At 36.2% G+C, this 25,201-nt stretch overlaps 1 protein-coding gene across 2 annotated transcripts in view; it reads right to left on the reverse strand.

The window, feature by feature from the left end:
* NDST3 (N-deacetylase/N-sulfotransferase (heparan glucosaminyl) 3) overlaps positions 1–25,201 on the reverse strand; it is a 217,330-nt gene that overhangs the window by 185,335 nt on the left and 6,794 nt on the right. Inside the window, exon 2 of one of the 2 annotated variants that reach the window (XM_011927356.1) lies at positions 11,630–12,765. In XM_011927356.1, the coding sequence (XP_011782746.1) occupies positions 11,630–12,610 (981 nt within the window). In that variant the 5' untranslated portion in view covers positions 12,611–12,765. Of the gene's footprint in view, positions 1–11,629; positions 12,791–25,201 lie in introns of those variants that run through there. The other variant, XM_011927357.1, reaches the window with a different exon arrangement.

The raw sequence follows: 25,201 nt of genomic DNA on the forward strand, positions 1-25,201 counted from the left end.
ATATGTTATATAATATATATAATATATTCATCCAAAAGAATAGTGAAGGATTTATTATTGTTATTTTTGAGGATAGATCATTGTTCAATGCCTCAACCAGTCGATCTAATTTCTACATGCAATGTTTTTTTCCCAGAAATCTGATTCTACTCAGTTTATGTAGTCAGAGAAAAAAATAGAGACAAGTAGTTACATAAAATAAAGATGTATGTATGAAAGGGGAAAAAAGGTACATTACTATACCAGGCACCAGGATATCAAAGCAGGGGAGATAAGGCAGGGGAGATAAATAGAGAAGGGATAAACAGATAAAACACCATTGTTGTTTCTAGATTGGGGTAGTTAGAATAGAAATTCCCAAGAAGGAAAGGCCAGTACAATAAGGGCACTAAAACTGAGGTGGATGCAGAAACATTAATCAAAGAGAACAAAATAGAAAAATCAAAGTATAATGAAATGGTGACAATGAAAATGGTAAACTGTGCTTAGGTAACTATGCGGTAGTCCTAATCAAATGGCTTTCAAAACAGTCTCTAGTCTCATAATTGATGCACTTCTAGAAACATGTTATTAGAAACTCCTAAAGTAGTGAATTGATCATAGTCACACATCTGCTCCAATCAAGCAATCTTTGGAGAGGTACATTTCTTAAGATACCTAAGTGAAGGGACAGTTAGTTACTTGCTCCCCCGTGTTAACCTCCTGAGTGTAAGGAATATGAAGCATTTAACAGCACAATAATTTAATTTTCCCCAGTTAACTACTGTTAACTCAGAGATCTAGAGTAATTGTTTGAGCATCTATATGCCATCAAGATTTCATTTCCCAGTGAGGAAAACAGTAGTAAAGTAGTAGAGTTTCTTGGAGAGTTGAGTCATTGTAAGGATTGTAGCATGATTACCTGAAGAGCATAGCTTGTGGTACACAGAATAATATCTCCTTTGCCTCCCCTACCAAGAAATCCATGTCCTAATCCCTGGAACCTGTGAATGTGAACATTACAAGGCAAAAGAGATTTTGCAAATGTGATTAAGTTAAGGACTTTGATATGGGGAGATTAATCTGGATTATCCAGGTGGGCCATATGGGTCCTTAAAAGCAGATAACCTTTCCAGTTTTAGTAAGAGAGAAATGTGGCTATGAAATAAGGCACAGAGAGTATTTCTGACTTTAATGATGAAGGAAGGGAATATGAGCCAAGGAATGTGGGCAGAATCTAGAAGATGGAAACACCAAGGTGATGGGTTCTCCCCTAGTGCCTCCAGAAAGGAACACAGCCCTGTGGATATCTTGAACTTAGCTCAGTAAGATCCATGTTGGATGTCTGACCTTCAGAAATGCAAAATGACAAATTTGGGTTGTTTTAAGCCACTAAGTTGGTGGTAATTTGCTTTGGCATTAATAGAAAACCATAGTTGTTTTAGTAATTGGTGTAATTAATAATGATAACTATTAATAATCATTATAACTATTAATATTAAAATAAAGCATTTAAATTCTAATGTGTATTATAGAGGCAAATTTTAATTTTAAAAATTTCAGTTCATCTAGTAGTGTAATACGTTGGCTATATTTATTTCTTTGGTTATAAACAGTTTATAAATTATGTCAAATAGATCTCATGATTTATTTTATATTAACATCATGATTTTAATATCCACTTTATATTTCAGTCTCTAGTTTCATTATTCATGGAAGCTTATAAAACTTAAGAATAAAAAAGTGCTTTAGCTATTAATTCATTTTTCCCAGAGACTAAGTGACAATATGTTAGAATTTCCTTGACTTTTTCTATTTTGTTTGTGTGCTTTAAAAAATGTTAGGAATGCCAGCATAAAGCAGTTTTAAACATCACACAGACTTTAAAATCTGAGTACATACAGATAGAAAAAGTGAAATTATCAGAATTATGGGCAATTTTCTTTCTTTAATTGACTGAGTGCTAGAAGGACCTGTCACTATGCTGTCACTATGCCACTCTAATACGTCAAAAACTTATTTCAGCCCAAGACATTTCAAGAAGTGACTAATACTAATTTTTGTTCCAGACATATAAGCAAATCTAGGGCAAAACTTCAGATAAAACCCATCAAACTATAACAGAATCTGATAGGATGTAATTTACTGTAAAGTAGAGTTTGGCAAGAAGAAATTGCTATGGACACCACCTAACACCAGTTGTGTTAAGCTCACAACTGTGAAGCACATGAGGTGGAAAAGCTCAGATTTTGGAGCCAGGTAGACCTAAATTTTATATTCTAGGAATGCCACTGACTAGTTGTAAGATCTTGGGCAAGTTAGTCATAAGCTATCAGCCTCAGTTTCTTTATGTAAAATGATGCTGCTTATAATCTTTGTTTTATATGATTTCTATGAGAATTAAATGATGAAGCAAAGCACTTAAAACAATGTATGTACTCAGTAGTGTTACCTATTTTGGGAGTAACTTACTGCAGTTTTTATAGGTTTAACAGTATAAACCACCAGCATAGAGATACAAAAACGATTTTTTACATGCTGATTTATTTTCTGGAAACATGGAATGTTAGAAGAAATCAATTCTCTTGACCAAGAGAAGGATATAATCCAGTAACTGGCAAATAGTACAATTTTCTCCAAGGTTTTTGATTTCCTTTATCAAAAATGTGTTTCATTATTCATCAGTGTATCCTTTGAAACCTTATGACATTATTTTAACAGAGTAAATGTGCATAATTTTCTTAATATCTATATAACCTATATCTCTGTTCTGAATTTGCCTCTTGTATTCTTCTGCTACTACAGTATGTAGAAGTCATCACTGCCTGGTTGAGCTTTGGTACCGTCTATGACAGCCCTCGTGTATCATGTGTGGGCTGGATTCACTGCATCAGACATTTTTTCTTTTTTTTTGAGACCAAGTTTCGCTCTTGTTGTCTGGGCTGGAGTGCAATGGCGAGATCTCCGTTCACTGCAACCTCCACCTCCCAGGTTCAAGCTATTCTCCTGCCTCAGCCTCCAGAGTAACTGGGACTACAGCGCACTCCACCACACCTGAATAATTTTGTATTTTTAGTAGAGATGGGGTTTCTCCATGTTGTTCAGGCTGGTCTTGAACTCCCGACCTCAGGTGATCTGCCCGCCTTAGCCTCCCAAAGTGCTGGGATTACAGGCATCAGCCACTGTACCCGGCCTGCATCAGACCTTTAAAAAATGTAATTAGTCACCAAATATCCTGTTCACATATTCATGTGTTCAGTAACAGCATTTTGCTTTCTTTAAATAATGTATAACTCATTCTTTTAGAATGTCATTGCATAACAAATCACTCCTTAATAGTAGAGAAACATTCCATTTCACAATGTAACAACAAATTTAATACAATATATTAAATGTAAATAGATTATGAATATGAAATAGTTTTTCCCTTTGCTAATCTATTTTATGGTTTCCCCATGTTAAATTATAAAATTATTTGCTTAAAATAACTGTATAGTTGTATAGTTGCTAGCACACTATGGCTATTTGAATGTGATAATAATATTGACAGCAATTTATGTTCCTGTGTATTTTTAATATGATCACATTATATCAAATGTAGAAATAAGTATTCTACCAAACAAAGAGAGAGAGGGAGAGGGAGGGAGAGAGAGAGGGAGACAAACATTTCATATACATTCATAAGAATGGCCTCAAATTGCTTAACGTTGTGACAATCATAAAACAATTAGGGACCAGTGGAACTGGACATTCTGTTACCAAAAATGTTTAGGTGACTTCCAGGGAGCAGTAATCTTCCCGGTATGAGCAACAATGGATATATATGAGGGAACTGTTAACTAGGCATTGTGAACTCAACCAAGCTATCTTTTTTTTTTTTTTTTGAGACAGAGTCTCGCTCTGTCGCCCGGGCTGGAGTGCAGGAGATCGAAACCAAGCTATCTTTTAAGGATGAGGGAAAATAAAGACATTTACAATGCAGAAAATCTAAGATGGTTTACCATTAATAGATTCTCATTGAAGGAAGTCTTTAAAATAAAGTTTAGACTATTACCATGAATAAATTCTCATTGAAGGAAGTCTTTAAAATAAAGTTTAATAACTAATTATTTAAACTTACATAATTTCAGTTCAGCCTAAAGGTTTTTCTATACATCATGAACTATAACAAGTAGAGGTGTAAACAGACCGCAGTCTACACTTGTGCCAATTATTGTATCTTGGCCAGTCAATTGTGTTCGAATCATGTTCAAATAACGCAAACACTAACCTGTAACCAATCCAGCTGTTTCTGCCCTCACTTCTGTTTTCTGTATGTTACTTTCCTTTTTCTATCCATAAATCTTCTTCCACCATGTGGTTGCACTGGAGTCTCTGAACCTACTCTGGCTCGGAAGGCTGCCAAATTCATGAATTGTTCATTGCTCAATTAAATTCCTTTAAATTTAATTCAACTGATGTTTTTCTTTTATCATGTCTAAACGATATACTTCAGAAAGAATGCAGTTCATTCATTCAACAAATGTATAGTGAGCCAGGCACATTTCTCTGTGCTGGAGATACATCAGTGAACAAAACAGAGGAAAAAAATCTTGCCCTAATGAAGCTTACATTTTAATAGTCAAAATAACAAAGTAGTGGCCAAAACCTCAATTATTTTTGCACCAATCTAATAAATTAGTAAAATATATGGTATGTATGGTAGCATGCTGTGAAGCCTTTAACAATTGGGTCTTTGTGAATAAAAAGCCCATATTTGTAGTATTTGTCCATTTTTATGGTGTAAATACTCCTTCCCTAAAGCTGGGAAGAGATGCACAAAGTTGACCTTATAAGCCAGTGTGAGCCAGTTTTGGACATCATTGGTGATCATAAGTGCCAGAATGAAACATTCTCAGGGAAAGATGGGAGATTTAGGGGTTGCAACTTTAAAGAGAATGGTCAGAGAAGACTTCACTGGGAAAGTAACACTGGAGTAAAGATCCAAAGGAAGCAAAGAAGAGAGCCATGCACCAATCTGGGGGAAGGACACTTTAGGGAGAAAGAACAGCAAGTGCAAAATTCTGAAACAGGAGCGAGGAACAGCAAGGATACTAGAGAAGCTGCAGTAGAGTGAGTGAGGGAAAAGGAGCTGGGCGTGTAGCAGAGATAAAGACCCTGGAAGTTGCTGGAGGGTTTTGAGGAGAGGAGGGTCATGATCAAAATTATGTGTCAATGGCATGACTCTGTCTACTCTATAAAGAAAGGGGTAAGGTGTAGAAGCTGAGAATCGCATCAGATGGGAAAAGGTGAATGGTTAGCAAAGAAAACAGTAGAAATCTGGCAAATCTAATCAAATTTTGATGATAGTAAGAACAACAGTGCCTAATATCCAGGGTTAAACAACAACATTCACATCCAGAACAAGAATAACCTATCAGCCAAAGGAGAGAGAGCATTATTGGAGATAAAGAACTTTCTACCTTTTGACTAAGGTATGAAGATATTGGCACTTGTTTAATGCATATGTTTAAATTTCTGGAGAAACTACTCAAAAAAAAAAAAGAGAGAGATAAAATACATTCATTTAAACCAGGAATGGATAGAAAAAAGAAAGAAACTGACAATTCAAGTGAACGTAAAAATGAAGAGAGAAAAAGACGAGACGAAATATAACCAGTGGAGCAAATGTAAAACACAAAATAAAGTAGCTAAAATAAATCCATATACATTGATAATCCAATTAACTATATGTAGATTGATCTTGTTAATTAAAAGACAAATATTGACAGAGTAGACAAAAAGCAAAGTTCACCTTGAAGCTATTTTCAAAGCTAATTTACAGTGCAAAGACAGCAGAGAGATTAAAAATATATAAAAAAGGGGTAAGATATATTTCTCAAATACTAATCAAAAGAAAGCTGGTATAGCTGTATTAGCATTAAGCAAAACAAACAAAGGCAAAACAACATTAATATAGTTAAAAAGATAACATAGAATGATAAAACATTATATTAAAATACAATTTCAAAATATATGCACTTAACATAGCTTCAAAATATAGAAGGCAATAATTTTCAGAACAAGGAAATACTTTCAATCAACCATCAGAGTTGGAAAATTAAACATAACTCTTTTGATAGCATCAGGGATACCACTCCTCTCCCTCACACCCCAAAGAAGAATACAGTAAGAAGACAGATTTGAAAAACGTAGTTAACAAGGTTGTATTGATATACCTTGATTAGAGAATATATGTTCCTGTCAAGTACATGAGGCATACTGTATCCAGTTATATAGTAAATCTAGCAAATTTGAAGTATTGGTATCAAGCAGATACATGATTCTGTAGCATAATAAAATTAAATGGATATCAGTAAATAAGAGATAAGAAACATCAGATATAATGGAAAGGAACTCAAGAAATATGAGTTTAGGAGAAAAATGGCAAAACATTAATACTATGTACAGTGTACAGGTCTTGACATTTATACAGAGCACTTGAATAGTGAACTGTCTGGAGAAACTTTTGCTATCTTTCTATGTGTACTTATGAAAGAATAATTGATTGCAGTTGTGTTTTCCCCCTCCTCCTAGTATTTGGTATGTTGTTTTTTTTAGCGATATTATTCTGGCTTCCCCTTAGCTGGTGTGGTGAATATTCATAATTAAGTCAAGCAGCACAGAGTGCACCTTTACACTCCAGTTAGAGCCTCCTACAGTCAGCCCCAAGCAAGACTAAAAAGTCAGCTGAGTTTGTCTTTTGAGCTCGATATGTCTTATTTTTCAGTTTTCTGGCTTCCCACTTCTATTTTCAGCACTTTCTTTTCCCTAAGTACTCTTGGATCTTCTGTTAGAGAGGAAAATAATGATATAGTCACTCATGACATTGTATTAAAAATTTAAACACTTCCCTCTCTTCTGTGGCCACTTAAAAATGTAGATTTTTTTAAGGGCTACTATACAAATACACAAATTATGGTATATTGAAATGTAGGAAAAGAGTGGGAAAGGTCTGCGGTGGTTAAAAAAGGAAAGTGGCTGTTGAGTACCTCCAGAAAGAAGTACAAGGTACTCCAGGAGGAGCCACAGTTACCTCTTCAGTAAGCTCAGATGTGACCAGGCGAGTTCTTCATTTTCCGATGAATTTTAGAAATTTTCTCAAAGTTTGAAAGAAATGTGTACCTATTACAGAAATAGAAGTGAGAGAGGAAGGGAGAGATGCAGGAGGGAGTGATATGTAACCTCTTTTATGCATTGCGAGTATTCAGCTGCAAGGAGTTCAGTAAAACTCTGAAAGACCACCTTTTCCAGAGTCTTTTCATTCAACTTCTCAAATGTCTTGAGACATAAATATTATATGAAATGGTAGGTCTAAAGGTATAATGGATCTTACGACAAGAGTGAGTTAATGCATCTAAAAGATCATATGGGTTGTTAGTGTTCACTGGGTCATGAAGTGCTTTCATGTAAAACTAAAATGCTTTAGTAGAAACATCACTTTCTCTCTCCAAAAACCCTTAGTCGGGAAGTTTGAGGGTAGGTCATAGATCACAAGGAACTTGAAATTTTGAACATCACTAAAACTCATCCAATAGTCCAATGGAACACATTTGCATGCATATGTCCACAGACAGACACACACACACACACACACACACACACACACACACATTTTCCTGACTTCAATTTCACTGAAATTTGTCCTGACTTTTTAAAGGAATATTTGAATTATCTAAACAATTTTCTTCTTTGTTTCTTTACAGGCTATGGCTTGTAGCTTGCATATTTCTAGACAAACGAAGACCTCAACTTAGGTCTGTTTTTTCTTTTTTCTTTTTTCTTTTTTTTGTCTTTTTGTGGCACGAAGAATGAAACACTTGGTGCCATGTCATAGTTTCTTTTGTGGCTTTGAGGCTCTTTGAAATATACTCATATTATTCAGTTTCTAGGTGGGTAAAGCTGATATTGCATTGCTCTTCAAATCTTCCCATTAAATAAGGAAGCACATTTTCTGTTCCACATAAGGAAGAAAAATAACATCCATGCAGTGATTAGTTTAATAGTTAAAATTTATGTCTGGCACTCTCCTTCCAGTTGATACATAACAGTTTATGTAACTTTTGATTTTCTCATATTCTTTTAAATTTTCCGAATACTTAAAATAGGGAAAATATAATATTTTCTCATAAGTGGTAACAATTAAGTAATTGATTTAAAACATTTGTATTAATTATATACCCTTAATCACAAAATTTATGATTTTTTTTTAGACCTCATGATTTTTGATTATTTCTTCATTTTCTGATTTAGTCAGGTCACCCCTATCTAACTCTTGGACTCTAAGTTTTAGCACCAAATATTTTCAGTCCTAGACAAACCAGGACAGTTGGTCTTCCTAGACCCAGTCCATGCTCTAGCTACTGTATAATTTCTCTTTTTTCCTTCATACCAAAATTTCTCCACTGAGTGCTCTATATTCTCTTTCTTCACATCTTGACCTCTTCTTGACCCCTTAGTTAACTCCTGAACTCACTGCAAATGGGCTTTGGTCTCTATCATTCCACTCACATAGATTACGCAAGAGTCCCCAGTGAGTGATCTTTGTCTTTTCCCAAAGGAGACTCTCCAGTCCTTACCCCAGTGGACTCTGCTGTTGGGTTTTATACTGCTGATCGCACTCCTTCTGAAGCTATAGTATCTCAGCTTCCTAGTCTCCGACTGTTCTTTTAAACTCTTATTCAAGGGATATTTCTCTCTACTTGTTTTCTAAAAGATGATTTTCCTCAATATTCTACATTTGATCATCTTCTCTCATCACTCTATAAATTATTTTCCTGGCTGATCTCACACACCTTCATGCGGTGAATGATTCCCTGTAGGATGATGAATTTGAAGTCTATATGTCCTACCCAGACTTTTTCTGTAAAGTAACTACCTGTGAAATGCCTCTGCATCCCACATGCACTTTAATAAAACTGAAAATTTTAATATGACCTTTAATGATCTTTGCTATGATCCTGTTACTTACTGTTGTTGACATCATCAACAATTATCCACCTATGCTGAAATCCTAATGTCATCCTTATATTCTCTTTCATGACAAATTCTAATGTCATGATTATATTCTCTTTCATCTTCATTTAGCCAGTTACTAAGCTGTTCAATTTTACTTCCTAAATAGATCTTATTGGTCCTTCCTTCTCCATTCTTACTCCAATTTCCTGGTTTCAAGAAATTGCTATCTTTGTCTGAATTACTACTACAGCTTTCCAAATCATCACATCTATCTAGTCTTACCTTCGAACTTCGTCCTACATCCTTAATACTTCAGGTACACAGCACACACTGTAGTGTTTCCCACAACATAATTTATATAAAATTGTGTAGATATGTTTGTTATTGTGCTTACCATGTTGCAAGCTATTTACCTATTTACCACCCCCACGAGACACTTTATCTTTGTATCCCTAAAGCCTGCCTCTGTGCCTGGAATGAGATATAGCCATATTAAGTATTGAACAGATAGATGCTCAGCACAATGAGCTTTCTTATGACTCTACTCTTCCCTGCCCCTCTTCTAAAGGAATGGACTACAGTTCAAGATTTTATCTGTAAGTTCCAAAAAGTGCTTCACATGTAGTGCACACTTAATAACTAGTTTCAGAATGAATACATGAATGACTGTTTTTACTCTCAGGGCAACTGACTGCAATAAATTAGTGTTTTGAGACACAATCACAGATGCAATTTAGAAGTAATTAAAAAACCGAGATTATTCAAAACATTTTTTTTTTTTTTTTTTTGAGACGGAGTCTTGCTGTGTCGCCCAGGCTGGAGTGCAGTGGCGCGATCTCGGCTCACTGCAAGCTCCGCCTCCCGGGTTCACGCCATTCTCCCGCCTCAGCCTCCGAGTAGCTGGGACTACAGGCGCCCACCACCACGCCCGGCTAGTTTTTTGTATTTTTAGTAGAGACGGGGTTTCACCATGTTAGCCACGATGGTCTCGATCTCCTGACCTCGTGATCCACCCGTCTCGGCCTCCCAAAGTGCTGGGATTACAGGCTTGAGCCACCGCGCCCGGCCCATATTTTTTTAAAAAGCCTTAGGTAGTTTAGAAAATATATTTCTATCTAAATATGAGCAGTTCATAAAGGACACATGCCAAATTTTTCTTTAATGTGTTCAATAAGCCTCTAATTTTTCATACCCCTGAAAATTGGCTTAACTTCTGGAGCACAAAGACATTTTGTATTTTGTATAATATTAGGGGAAATGGGGGGCTACATAAAAAACTCAGGGATTTATTTACCATATTTTAAGTTTCCATAATAATATATTTGACAGTTTCAAACAATTTCACATCAGAAATATATTCATATTGAAAACATTTCTCACCAAAATAATTTGAAATGGAAAAAGATGGAAGAATTATGTATTGTTTGTAATCTTCAAACATGTAATAAATGCTTAAACTACCAGCTTGGTTTAAATTTAGCTATATTTTCAAAAGCAAATACAAAGACTTAATGGAAACTTAAATACAGCTTCTTTATTAGTTAATTTCCATTTAGCCAAAAGGAAGAGACTAAAATAATGCCAAGAATATGGAAGTTTTTTTTTCTTTTCAGTCTTCACACTCTCTTACAGTAACATTTAATGGTCCTTCTGGTATTCTTAGCTCACTTAACTAGTGTGATGAACATTACTATTATTTGCCAGATGCTTAGTGACTAGAGAAAAGAACAAAGTTTTCAAAATGTATTTTTTGCTATCTGATTTGGTTCTAGATATTCTACCAAAAGGTCAAAGCTGTAGAATAAAAGCTATGTATCAAAAGTCTCACTTTTATGAGAAATCAATATGTAGTATAGCAGAGATAGAATCCTATGATATTTCGAATGGGAAACTAAGATAAATGTAGGTAACTTTAATTTTTAAAATGTTTTAATAGTGAACAATCAGCTGTTTATGTAAGACAATCAACTCATAATAATGACAAACTATTTCAAATAATTGTTTTCTGTTTAAGGGCAGCAGTTTTACACAAGAAGAAATGTAATACAATTTAAATGCAGCATGACTGGCTTCATATATGTGTCAGAAGTGTTCACTGAAATCGAGTTAAATCCTCATGTGTATATGTGAATAAATATGCTTGTACAGTCATTGATCTTCAGATTTAGTAGTACTGATTTTCAGTTTCAGAAAAATATAAGAGAAAATGCATTGCATATTTGACTTCCAAAAGTATCTGAACTTGCTACTATGAGATCTGTAATTCTTGAAATTTGTGGAAATATTTATTATCATTAAGACAAATTCACATTTAAATGAGCTAAGTCTGAGATTAGTAATAGTTTTTTTTGAGGTAGATAGTTTCTGGACGGTAATTAAACAAAATGATTTCTACTCTAGTTGTAAATACATGTAGAAAACCATTTCAGGGTCCTACCACACTCAAACTTTTAGTAAAATCTTTATTTTTCTTGATTTATATAGAAGTATATAATCTTATTAGTTGATTTAGGGTGAGTGATAATCCTAGATTGCCCAGACTTTCCCAATAAATCTCACGTCCTGGGTAACCCAGTTGTAGTACAAACTGGGATAGTTGTATCCCTGCTGTGAGATGAACTGAACTTTGAAACTTGAGAAAATAGAGCCTTACCTTTACATCATTGGTGTTCATTCTTGTTCCCTCTTTTCCCACAAATATATCATCAATATCCACAAGAATGTACCTGTCCAAGGACAATGTCAGCCTCTTCCCTGATAAGAAGGAGATGGCATCTATGAAGATGAGCTTATGCAGCCAAAAGTTCAAGTTGTTGCCAAAAAGAACCCTTTGAATTCCATCGTGAAGCCCCAGGTCATGTATGATAGTGGCATAAAAAGCACCTTTAGAGATGGAAGGAGAAAGGTTCTCTGGGGTCTTTACTTTGGCAAATATTACCGGTTGGTAGGCTGAATGATTGATCTGAAAAACTGTCCAGTCAGTTCCAGGTAAAGAACCTTTATCAAGCTTGGAAGATTTGGTCACACGAAGCAATGGAGAATGAGGATTAATACAACAATCTTTTACTGCAAGATTTCCATATATGGAAAAAGGGAAACCTTTTAACTGAAAGCTCTGTACACTCTTCTCACTGGTTTTGTGGAATCCAATGACACCCACACCGTATTCTACACAGTATTTATCTAGAAGGCTTCGATTCCAGGAGTCCATATTTGAATACTTTAAAATATTCTCATAAATAATGAGAATGTATTTGCCTTTCATTTTGTCTATAAGCGCTGGGAGATCTCCCTTTCCAGGGGCAATTTCAATGTGATACTGGAATCTACTTGATTCTAGAATCATAATGATGTCTTGACCAAGAGATGAGTACTGGCTCTCTACAAATACTAGGACTGTGGGATCTGTCCTTGAGGCATCAAAAAGCTTCATTGCTTTCACTTCCATGAGCCGATATGGTAGGTGCTGGAGGTCGCCACAGTCAACTTCTGAAGCCGTCTCAGAGAGTTCATTTTCCTGTTTGTAGCCACTGTACAGATAGTAAGCAGAAATGATAATGCTCACCATACAAAAAGTGGCAAGCAGAATGACTGTTCTTTGAAAGTGCCTGTGAAGCTTCATGATAAAACTCATGTTGTAGGTACTTTCCCCAACTAAGCCAATAGAAGCACCATAAAAAGTTAAAAGAAAAGATGGTGTTCCAGCTACTTTCCCAATCTCAGTCAAGAGTTTATGTCACCATTGCAGCTCATTTGTATCACTTGATCAGGACTCACAGAAAATACAGCCTGAAAAATAGAAAAGAATATAAAACAGTCAGTTTGCAGCATTAAAATAGGCAAGTTTTTATCTTGTTGACTAGCATAAGTGGCAGAGTATTTGGCAGATGAACTGGTGTATCGCAAATTCGAAGTCCTCCCTTTTCTTCTCCCAGATCTGCGTGAGGACATGGGACTGATAGAAAGAGGAAAAGGGGTACATTGAGCCCTCTATCCCTAGTACAAAAAAGACTTTGGGCTAACAGGGAATTTCATGATATTCACTGGGCTTTGCATCAAACTCTATAGATAGTATAGAACAAAGACCACAGAGTGGTCACCTAAGCCATACACTGCCATTTCTTGCCATCTGGCTATACATTATGTAATACACACTCAAGCTGTTTGTTTTTAATTACAGGTACTGAATGTTTATGCCACAATTAAAACATGTTTTCTTCTTTTCTGCAAAGTCATTGGCACAGTCAATTTTATCATTGTATACACATTTTACATTCATTAGAGAAACAAACTTACGATAATTGCTCTCATTAGAATAGCCCTTTCAAAATGCATATATGGCCTCACAATGCAATTGATTATTTTAGAACTGCATATTTTCATAGTTGCATTTTCCAAAAATCAAAACTATCATGTGGTAAGATAAATATTAGGAATAAAATACTTCTCAGGGTTTCTGCAAATCTGGTGTGAGACCATTGGGAATCATATACTCTTGGAGAAGAGCATATTTACCTGTTGATTCACTTTCTATACCATTCTATTTCCACTTTTTGAGAAGGAGTTTTGTAATTATGTGAAAAACTACTCCAGAAATGTTTTAAAAAATGTAATGAAAACAACTGAGACTTCATGAAACACTTTGTTATGCAATAATTTGAAATCCCTTTCAAGTCTTAGTAATCTTTGAAAGTTTAGTAACTTTGAAAAATAATACGAAAGAAACATGGGCGCTTCTTTTTTTATTTGGGTGTTCTACATTTATTAGGATTACACTTCCTCTGGTATCACAGCACACTGATACAGATTTACTGCTAAGAGTATTTTGAGTGCATGAAGCTTAAGCAAACTGTGTATATATATCTATCAACTGAACAATATTTTTTCTCAGGTAGTTGAACTAATGGGAAACAAATACATATTTCCTGGCTAGTCAAATCCAAAATAATGTACAGCCATGCTTGGATTTACCTGGGCACCTAAGGAATTCCTTTCCTTTTAAAAAATTTCAACCATTATTTTAGAGGGAGGGTACACATGCAGGTTTACTACCTGGGGATACTGTGGGATGCTGACATTTAGGGTATGGATCTCGTCACCCAGGCAGTAAGCACAGTACCCGATAGGTAGTTTTTCCACCATGTATGTCCTCCTTCCTTCTTCCTCCCTCTAATAGTCCACAGTGTCTGTTGTTCTTGTGTATATGTCCATGTGTGCTCAGTGTTTAGCTCCCACTTATAAGTGAGAACATGTGGTATTTAGTTGTCTGTTCCTGTGTTAATTTGTTTAGGATTATGTCCTCCAGTCGTATCCATGTTACTACAAAAGACATGACTTCATTTTTTTATGGCCACATAGTATTTTATAGTATATTTGTACCACATTTTCTTTATCAAATTCACTCTTGATTGGCATCTAGTTTGATTCTTTATCTTATTCACTTATTCACTATTGTGAATAGTGCTGTGATAAACCTACAAGTGTATGCATCTTTTTAGTAGAATGATATATTTTCCTTTGGGCATATACCCAGTAACGGAATCCATGGTCAAGTGATAGCTCTGTTTTAAGTTCTTTCAGAAATCTCCTTTCTTTCCATAGTGACTGAATTTGTTTACATTCCCACCAACAGTGTATAAGCATTTCCTTTTCTATGCAGCCTCACCAGCATCTGTTATCTTTTAACTTCTTACTAATTGCCATTCTGACTGGTGTAGATGATATCTCACTGTGGTGTTGATTTGCATTTCTCTGATGATTAGTGATGATGAGCATTTTTTCATGTTTGTTGGCTACTTGTATGTCTTCTTTTAATAAATAGACTATTTTGGCAGGATATTTAGCATTTTCTAGGTATAGAATCATATCATCAGTGAAGAGAGATAATTTGACTTCTTTTTCTATTTAGATGCCTTATTTCTTTCTCTTCCCTGATTGCTTCTTTGAAGAAACATCTGCTCATGTCCTTTGCCTGTTTTTAAAGGGCTTGTTTGTTTCTTTCTTATTGATCTGTTTAAGTTTCTTGTAGACTCTGGATATTACACCTTTGTTGGATGCATACTTTGTGAATATTTTCTCCCATTCTGTAGGTTGTCTGTTTACTCTGCTGATAGTTTCTTCTGCTGTTCAGAAGCTCTTTAGTTTAATTAGGTCCCACTAGTCAACTTTTGTTTTCATTGCAATTGCTTTTGGGGACTTAGCCAAAAATTCTTTGCTAAGGCTGATATAATGAACAGTATTTCTTAGATTTACTTCTAAAATTTTTATAGTTTGATGTCCTGCATTTGAATTAATTTGCTTACTTAATTTGCTTAGGATTACAGACTAGGCAAATTACCTTGAGTTAATTTTTGTATATGGTACAAGGTAAGGGTCCAGTTTCATTCTTCTGCATGTGGCTAGTCATTTATCCCAGCACCATTTACTGAATAGGGAGTGCTTTACCTATTGCTTGCTTTTGTTGGCCTTGCCAAAGATCAGATGATTGTAGGTATGTGGCTTTATTTCTGAGTTTTCTATTGTGTTCCATTGGTCTATGTGTCTGCTTTTGTACCAGTACCATGCTGTTTGGGTTACTGTAGCTTTGTAGTATAGTTTGAAGTCAGGTAGTGTGATGCCTCTGGCTTTGTTCTTTTTGCTTAGAATTGCTTTGACTGTTTGGGCTCTGTTTTGGTTCCATGTGAATTTTAGAACAGTTTTCTTTTTTCTATTTATTTAAAAATAATATTTGTAATAGGAGTACTGTTGAATCTGTAAATTGCTTTAAGAAGCATGGCCATATTAATGACACTGATTCTTCTAATCCATGAGCATGAAAAGTATTTTCATTAATTTGTATTGTCTTTGATTTATTTAATCAGTATTTTTTAGTTCTCCTTGTAGAGATCTTTTACCTCCTTGACTAGATGTATTTTTAGGTATTTCTTTTTCTTTGTGGTTATTGTACATGGGATTGTATTCTTCACTGGACTCTCAGCTTTGATATTATTGATGTATGTATAGGGACACTACTGATTTTTGTATATTGGTTTTGTATCCTGAAACTTTTCTGAAGTCATTAATCAGTTCTAGGGACCTTTTGGCAGAATCTTTAGCATTTTGTAGGTATAAAATCATATAATCAGCAAAGAGAGATAGTTTGACTTCTTTTTCTGTTTGGATGCTTTATTTCTTTCTCTTGTCTGATTGCTCTGGCTAGGACTTCCAGTGCTATAGGAGTGGTGAGGGTGGGCATCCTTATCTCATTCCAATTCTCAAGAGTAGTGGTTCCAACTTTGCTTGTTCAGTATGACATTGACTGTGAGTTTGTTATAGATGTCTCTTATTATTTTGAGATACGTTCTTTTAATGCCTAGACTGTTAAGGGTTTTTATCATGAAGGTATGTTGGATTTTATTGAAAGCTTTTCTGCATCTCTTGAGATTATCATATGGTTTTGCTTTTAATTCTGTTTATGTGGCAAATGACATTTATTGATTTGCATATGTTGAAATGGCCTTGCATCCTAGAAATAAAGCTGACCTGATTGTGGCATTAAATTTTTGATGTGCTGCTGGATTTGGTTTGCTAGTATTCTGTTGAGAATTTCTGAATCTATGTTCATCAGAGATATTGGCCTGAGTTTTTTTTCTTCATTGTGTCTCTGCCAGCTTTTGGTATCAGGCTGATGCTTGCTTCACAGAATGAGTCAGGAAGAAGCCCCTTCTCCTCAATTTTTGGGGAATAATTTCAGTAGGATTTGTACCGGTTCATTTTAGTACGTCTGGTACAATTCGGCTGTGAATCCGTCTGGTCCAGTGCTTTCTTTGGTGGGTAGGTTTTTTGTTTTTTTTGTTTTTTTTTTTTTACTGATTGAATTTCAGAGCTTGATATTGGTCTTTTCAGAGTTTCAATCTCTTCATGATTCAGTTTTGGGAGATTGTGTTTCCAGGAATTTATCCATCTCCTGTAGATTTTCTAATTCATGTGAGTAGAGATATTCATAGTATCTTTAAGGATGTTTCAGTTTCTGTGGGATTAGTTGTAACGTTATCTTTGTCATTTTCAATTGTTCTTTTTTGGATATTCTCTTTGTTTTTCTTTGTTTTTCTAGCTGGTGGACTATCAGTCTTGTTTATCTTTTTCTAAGAACCAACTCTTGGTTTCATTGGTCTTTTATATGGATTTTGGCATCTCAGTTTCATTTAATTCTTCTTTAATGCTATTTATTTTTTTCTGCCAGCTGTGGGGGTATGTTTGTTCCTTTATTTTAGTTCCTTTAGGTACAAAGGTAGATTGTTAATTTGAGATCTTTCTAACTTCTTGATGAAGGCATTTAATGCTGTAATCTTTCTTCTTCACACTAACTTAGCTGCATCCCAGAGATATCGGTAAGTTGTGTCCCTATCTTCATTAATTTCAAAGAATTTTTTTGATTTTGGCCTTAATTTTGATGTTCACCAAGGTGTTATTCAGGAGCAAGTTGTTTAATTTCCATATAATTGTGTAGTTTTGAGAGATCTTCTTGATATGGATTTTTTTAATTGCACTGAGGTTGGTGAATGTTCTAGGTATGATTTCAGTTTTTTTAAAATTTATTGAGACTTGCTTCATGAACAAACATGTGGTCAATCTTAGAATATGTTTTATGTGCAGATGAGAAAGATGTATATTTTGTGGTTGTTGGGTGGAGTGGTTCTGTAGATATCTATTAGATCTAGTTGGTCAGGTGACAAGTTTAAGTCCAGAGTTTATTAGTTTTCTGCCTTGAATATCTGTCTAACATTGTGAGTGCGGTGTTGATGTCTCTCATTATTATTGTGTAGTTGTCTTAAGTTTTGCTGTGAGTGAAGAAGAACTCGTTTTATGAATCTAGGAGCTCCAATGTTTGGTGTATATATATTTGGATATTTAAGTCTTGTTGGATTATACTCTTTATCGTTATGCATTGCCCTTCTTTGTCTTTTTAAATTGTTACTGGTTTGAAGTTTGTTTTATTTAATATAAGAATAGCCACTCCTGATCTTTTTGTATTTTCCATTTGTATGGTAGATCTTTCTCCATCCTTTTACTTGGCACCCGTGGGTACCATTACATGTGAAATTGGTCTCATGAAGACAGCAGATGGTTGGGTCTTGTCCTTTTATCTACCTTGCCACTCTGTGTCTTTTAAGTGCGGCATTTAGCTCATTTACATTCAGGATTAGTATTGATCTGTGAGATTTTGGTCCTGTCATCATGTTGTTAGCTGGTTGTTATGAAGACTTGATTGTCTAGGTGGATTATAGTGCTTGCAGGCTATGTGCTTAAGTGTGTTTTTGTGGTAGCAGGTGTTGCTTTTCAATTCCATGTTCAGCATTCCCTTAAGAACCTCTTGTAAAACTGGTCTAGTTGAAATGAATTCATTCAACATCTGCTTGTCTGAGAAGGATTTTCTATCTCTTTCTCCTAAGAAGCTTAGTTTGGTGCCATATGAAGTTCTTGGTTGGAATTTTTGTTTTTTAAAATGCTAAAAATAGGCTCCCAATCTCATCTGGCTGTAATGTTTCTGCTGAAAGGTCTGCTGCTAGCTTAATGGAGTTCCCTCTGTACATGACTTGACCATTCTTCTCTCTAGCTGCCTTTAAGATTTTTTCTTTTGCATTGACCTTGGTGAATCTGATGACTGTGTTCCTTAAGGATAGTCATCTCACGTAGTATGCAGCCTAGGTTCTCTCTATTTCTTGAATTTGCAACTCAACCTCTCTAGTATGATTAGGGAAATATATTCACGGACTATATACTCAAATACATTTTCCCACTTGCGTATTCTGTCTCCTTCTCTCTCAGGGATGCCAATGAATCATAAATTTGGTGTCTTTGCATAACCCATAGTTCTCAGAGGTTTTGTTCATTTTTAACAACTATTTTTCTTTAGTTTTGTCTGACTGAGTTGGCCCAAAGATCCAGTCTTCAAGTTCTGAAGTTCTTTTCTCAGTTTGGTCTAATCTGCTGTTAATACTTCTAATTGTATTATGAAATTCTTATGCTGAATTTTTCAGGTCTACTAGTTCAGTTTAATTCTTTCTTAAAATGGATATTTCCTATTTCATCTCTTGGATAGTATAAATAAATTCCTTGAATTGGGTTTCAGTTTTCTTCTGAATCTCAACCTTTGTTGCCATCCAGATTCTAAATTCTATGTCTGTCATTTCAGTCATTTCAGACTGGTTGAGAACCACTGCTGGGGAGCTAGTGGATTCATTTGGAGATAAGGAGACACTCTGACTTTTCAAATTGCCAGAGTTCTTACCATGATTCTTTCGCATCTAAGAAGTCCAGTGTTTCTTTAACAATGATGTAATTTGAGTACTTCAGTTGGATTTGTTTCTGGATGTTTTCACATGCCCAAGCCTCTCTATAGGGCCTTAATTTGTGACTGAATTCTTGCTCTTGGTTTCACAGGAGTGTATAGTAGCAAAATATTTTTGGCATTGTAGTTTGGGCTGGGATCCAGTAGACGATGCTGAAGAGTAATAGGCAGTAGATAGCCTCTTGTCTAGCTGCGTGGCTCCTCTGTATTTCTCACATTTGCAGCCATGCTCTGCAGTGGGCAGGGAGAGAGTTGACCTCCTCACCATGTCCACTCTTGGAACTTGAGGGAGCCCCTCTGATCACTGACATTGTGTCTGCATTTCTTTTGTTAGGTGGTCTGGGTTGCAGGACTCCTTGGCCAGAAGTCGCAGCAGGTAGATGGGAAACAACCTTTCCTGGCCAGTCCTGGGGAGGGAGGAATGGCCCCTCCCACTCCAGCCCATGAATGGGCGTCTCACCCATCTCAGTGCTTTGAGAGTGTGAGCTCCTCTCCCACTTGAGTGCCAGCCACAGAACTTGGCTTGGCATTACTGAGCTGGCTGCTGCAGCCCTCGGGCACTTTAATCGGCTTGGGGCTCCATCCTTCAGGCAATTGGAATTGGATTCTGGGCGCTCTGAGGAATCCAAAGTGCTCCTAAGCCACCAGGAACACATAATTGGGTGGAGCAAGGCACCCGGGCTGGGCAACAGAGGCTGCACTGTGCATATGTTCCTGCAGGGTTGCTAGGGTGTGGCCCTGAGAGGGGCCGGCAGGCTGGAAGGCCTGCAGAACAAACATGACCCAGTTCCACAGGGAAGTCAGCTCTACTTTCTTCTGGACCAGTGGTCAGCTGCGGCTAGAGGTTTCTGGAGGGAGATGGGGAGACCTGGGTTATGGACGCCTATTACCATGTTCTGCCAGAGCTGTACCATGTACAAAGGCCCCTGTTCCATGCTGGTTGAAGCTCTGTCTTTCTCTACTCTGCAATCAGATCCCCTTGTCAGATCAAATGTCCATGGGGTTGCGAGGCCCTCTAAGCCAGGATCCCATAGGCCCATGGTGAAGGTGGGCAGCCCCTCAGTCCCATCATGAACCTACTCCCCAGGGGTTGTTCAGGGCCAGGGACTAGCCCCCGCATTCCAGTACCCTGTGCCTGCCTTCTCCCTTCTCGGCCTCAGCATCTACATTACATCTCCATCTAAGCATTTTCTCTCTTGAGATCTGTCCAAATTATGTTGATTTACTCAAACCCTTGGTTTTTCTCTGTAGGAGTAGCACTTCTTTGCTGCATCTAATTGGCCATCTTGCCTTCCCCCTGTGGAATTCCTGGGTGCTTCTTAGAGCAAAAGCTTATTAGAGTTTTATGGTCCTGGAACTTTACAAGAAATTATAATGGAATATAAAAAAAATTAAGATAGGTCTTGTGACTGTACATAAGGCAGGCTAAAAGCTAGCTGGTACAACAATAAGCACAGGTGAAAAATACTGTATTTAGTGTTTGTCATAAGATTAGAGTCTACTGCACATCTGCTTCTTATTCATTGTGTCATTTGGGCCCCTGTACCAAGGATGAAGTTAGAATAAATGATCACCAATAACATTCTAGTTCCAAAATTCTATGACATAAACAATGAACAATATTTTGAACAATATGTTTATCTTTATGAATAACATAATATTCTAGAATAGAATTGTAGGATATTTATAGGATATTATATTTATAAGATAAATGTGTTATTTATCTTTTAAATTATATATTGTACATCATTCCTTAAAATATTTAGGGTATATATGTCATGCATTCAAATATTTATGGGGTAGCTGTCCTACTATTTAAAATATAAATGTTCAGCAGACTGAATTTATTTAAAACATTCTAAATTATAAAGCAGAGATAGTGACAAGAATGATAATAATGTGAGGGTTGTGGATTACAGACAATGACTATAACAGGATGAGAGAAGAAAGAGACCATGGCAAGTGGGGGAGTCTGTGGAATGCTCCAGGGGGTAGGGAGGCTGTACTGTGGAGTAGGATTTGGGTAGAGCCTTGAAGGATGGGAGTAATTTGAACTGACATTTGAGATAGAGGGAATGTTACAGAGGCAGGAATGAGCACAAAATTGGATAAGGATGATGAATAACGAGTGGGAGGAAAGAGTGAGAAATACTTAAAAAATAAATTTGATTATGTATGGGTAACCCAGATTATGATAAGACTTGAGAGTATAGAGGTTGTGAAAGTCTGTAGGGAGGTCTTATGGTTTGTATGTGTCCCCCAAAGTTTGTGTGCTGGAAATTTAATTCCCAATGCAACAGTGTTGGGAGGTGACACCTCAGAAGAGGTGAGTAGGTCATGAGGGGTCCTCCCTAATGAATAGATAAATGTCATTATCTTGGGAGTGGGTTACTTATCTCAAGAGTGTCATAAAAGCAAGTTTGGCTGGCTCTTGCTCTCTTGCCCCTTTGTGCATGCTGTCTGCCCTTCAACCTTCTACCATGAGATGACACAGTAAGAAGGCCCTCACCAGATGCCAGCACCATGCTCTCAGACTTCCAAATCTCCAGAACTGTGAGCCATATAAATTGTTAATATTTATAAATTACCCAGTCTGTGGTATTCTGTTAGAGACACACAACTTTTCTTGATTAGGGGGATAACATAACAGATTTTTTTGGGACAAGAATTAATAACATGGAGAATATGATAGAGCAATCTTAGAGAGTTGATCTGGCAGGCCAGTGCAGTCTCATTTCTCACAATGTAGTTGTAAACTGTTAATCATCATAGGTGAGGGAGAATTGTAGGGAAGGGACAAATCTTACAAACACTGCAAAGAAAGGGGGATGGGAACTTGGCATGCCATGTGAGGTTTCTTTTAAATGTTCTGGTATAGGTACAGATGATATTTAAGCAAATAAAAATTTACCTGGACAACAGAGTTTTCATTGTAATTATAGTTATTTCATTTTGATAAGTAATTGCACTTTTAAAGTTATGCACATACTTATGACTATAATATTCTGGAGCATAACAGCAGAATACAAAATCTCATATCTTCCCATTTCTGTGTTTCAATTTTACCTGTGAAGTGTTTTTGACTAGATATAAAATGTATTGCTACATTTTCCATTTTAGATAGCAACGTTTTATAATTTGCTCCCTTTGTCAAAAGTGAAAGGCATGTAACTTATGCAATTCTTATCTGTGATGAGGCAGAGTGGTGAGGAGTGTATGCTCTCACTCTTTAGGACAGATATTAGGAATCTATCAAAGTTACCTTGTCTGTTAGCCATTATAAAATGCTGAAGGACATTTCTTTTCCATTATACTCTTCAAGAAAATTCCAGTGCATGTCCCTGAGGAATTGGTCTAACATATTTAAATTCATACATTAAAATTCTCCTGTTTTCTGCAAACCTTTTTCAATTGCACATCTCACTTTGCCATGCCAACTTCAGTCTCTGGTGCAGATTCTTAGAGCTTTCTATTCATACTACAAACTCATCCAAGGATCCCATTCTCTTCCATGTTTCTGCTAGCTCTGAAAACTTCAGGATGGACTGAACCTTTGCTGTCACTCCTCCTGTGGAAGGTGGCACCATAACAGTAGGCAGAGGCAAAGGTACAGACTTCACCTGAGCCCTTCACTTTTGAGGCATCATGCAGATGGGTGAATATGGAAAATTAAGCTCCTCGCCACGATTGCCCTGTGGTGCCTTCTCTGACTTTCCAAATTTGATAAGACCAGTGGGTATACATGGTCTTTGTGAAAAGAACATCTCCTTTGTACTTATTGCCATAATTAAAATTTTGTTTAAAGTCAGCCTCTCTGTATGCCTGGAAGCTCCAAGAGGGTTGAGATAATACCTTTCTTTTGTCTATCATTGCACCACTTGTGCCAGGAGCAATGACTTTTTGTGGAATTAATGGAATACAATGGCATCTTACTCCTGTAGGTTAATTTGACACTTTTACTTTATTCTAATGCTTTAACTTATCTTTTGAAGTTACAAATAACTATCACATTCAATGTTAAGTTAATATAATCATAGCATCCCAACGTGGGATAAATTTAATAGCATAATATCTATGGTATATAAAACCTTCAACCACCAAAAATAATTATCATTATACAATTGGTGATCACCTACTTTGGAATTAGTGCTGTAGTAAGTACTGTGGACACCACAGAAGTATATTAGGATATTAGGAATAATTCTTTCCCCTAGAAAACGGACTCTATTAAGGGAAATGAGACTTGTGAAACAGCAGCCAACAGTATGTTGTACATAATAAATAGCGATTTATGCAGTATAGACTATCTGTTACAGGTTTCAGAAGAGAGAGAGAGACAGACACACACAGAGAGAGATTAGTGAAGCTTAGTAAAGTCAGTGGCAGTTTCTAAGAGACATGGTGCTTGAAAGTGACATGTCATGATGCACTGGGTTTGGATATGAGGATGGGGACAACATTCCAGTCAAAACTCCCTGGCAAGGTTGAAGAAATGAAATGATTACAATGTGCTTAGCTCAGAGTGAAATTAACTAAAATATAGGATACTATGTTTTGGGTTGAAAATGGAAATAATATTTGATTAAAAGAGTGCTGCAGATTAATGAAAGTCCTTGGAAGTGATTGTGAAGTACAAGGGTATGAACTTGAAAATAAAGAGCATTGAGTGCATTTGAACAGAGGGATTTGATAAAGATAGTGTTTACAGATGATTAGTGTAGTAGTGACACCCAGAATGATGAACAGCCATAATATGAACAGAGAGAGCACATGCCACACTGTGCAGAGTGAAGAAGTAGGCAGAGTCAAGACAGTCTCAGCTAAGAGGCTGCTGCTGTAATCCATGTGTGAGGTGGTATAGGTCCAGACTAAGGTGGTTTTGAGAGAGAATGGGAATGAGAGATATTTCGGAAGAAAGAAGAAAAGAACATGCTTACCGTTAAATTATGGTTGGGAGAGGTAGCAGGGTTAGGGACTAGAAGATAAAGATGCCAGTATAATAGAAACATAAAACTAAGAGGGGAAATTGGCTTGACTCAGTGATGCACACTTCAGATTCACATAGATAGATGGACTAAGTTTTACACGATTAGATAACAAAATCACAATGTTATATAAAATAATTGGATGTAGATAAATTTAAAAAGTCAAGAAAATCTTTGGAATTGACAGGTTACAGGCACATCTGAACGTGCTACAAAAATCCAATTCCTCAGGAAAGCCTTTGCTGACCAACTCTATTCTTCCCCTGTAGACCAGGCTCCTTTTGGAGACTTTATCATAACTCTTATGAAATATTAACAATATTATTTGTCCAATGTCTGTCTTCCTTGTTAGACTAAAATTTCTAAGGGCATAGGGCTCATTTTTTTCCCCAGTAACTTTTCAAATTTTTAAAAAGAAATGAGATGAAAATACTTTTAAAAGCCAACAAGATCAACATGTAAACATTTCAGTATAGTGATGAATATGTTCTTGAAGTGCTTTCAAAAAGTACATAGACCATTGAAGACTTCTGCATGGTCAGTAGGGTACTCTGAATAAGTACAGAACAAGCATGCTAGCCTGCACGTGAGAGAGTTCCCATGGACACAATTGTCTTGATCAGCAGTACAGAACTGACAGTTGTGATTGAATTCTGCTCCATATTCAACCTATGATGAGGACTATGCTGAGTGATCAAGAAACTATTTTAAATTTTGAAAATCAACGAATCACTTAGGCATTCTGAAATAGTTGGGTTCAAGAAAGTTACAAGGTTGGATAAGTTATAAATGTCACTACATCATCAAGATTTCCTATAAGGCACCCTGAAGGAAATAATATGAGATGGGAAGATAGAGAATAACAATAGTAATGCAGCTAATATTAATAAACACTTACATAGGTACTGAA

This window comes from Colobus angolensis, unplaced genomic scaffold (genome assembly GCF_000951035.1).
Source record: "Colobus angolensis palliatus isolate OR3802 unplaced genomic scaffold, Cang.pa_1.0 Scaffold71, whole genome shotgun sequence".
Lineage (NCBI taxonomy): Eukaryota > Metazoa > Chordata > Mammalia > Primates > Cercopithecidae > Colobus > Colobus angolensis.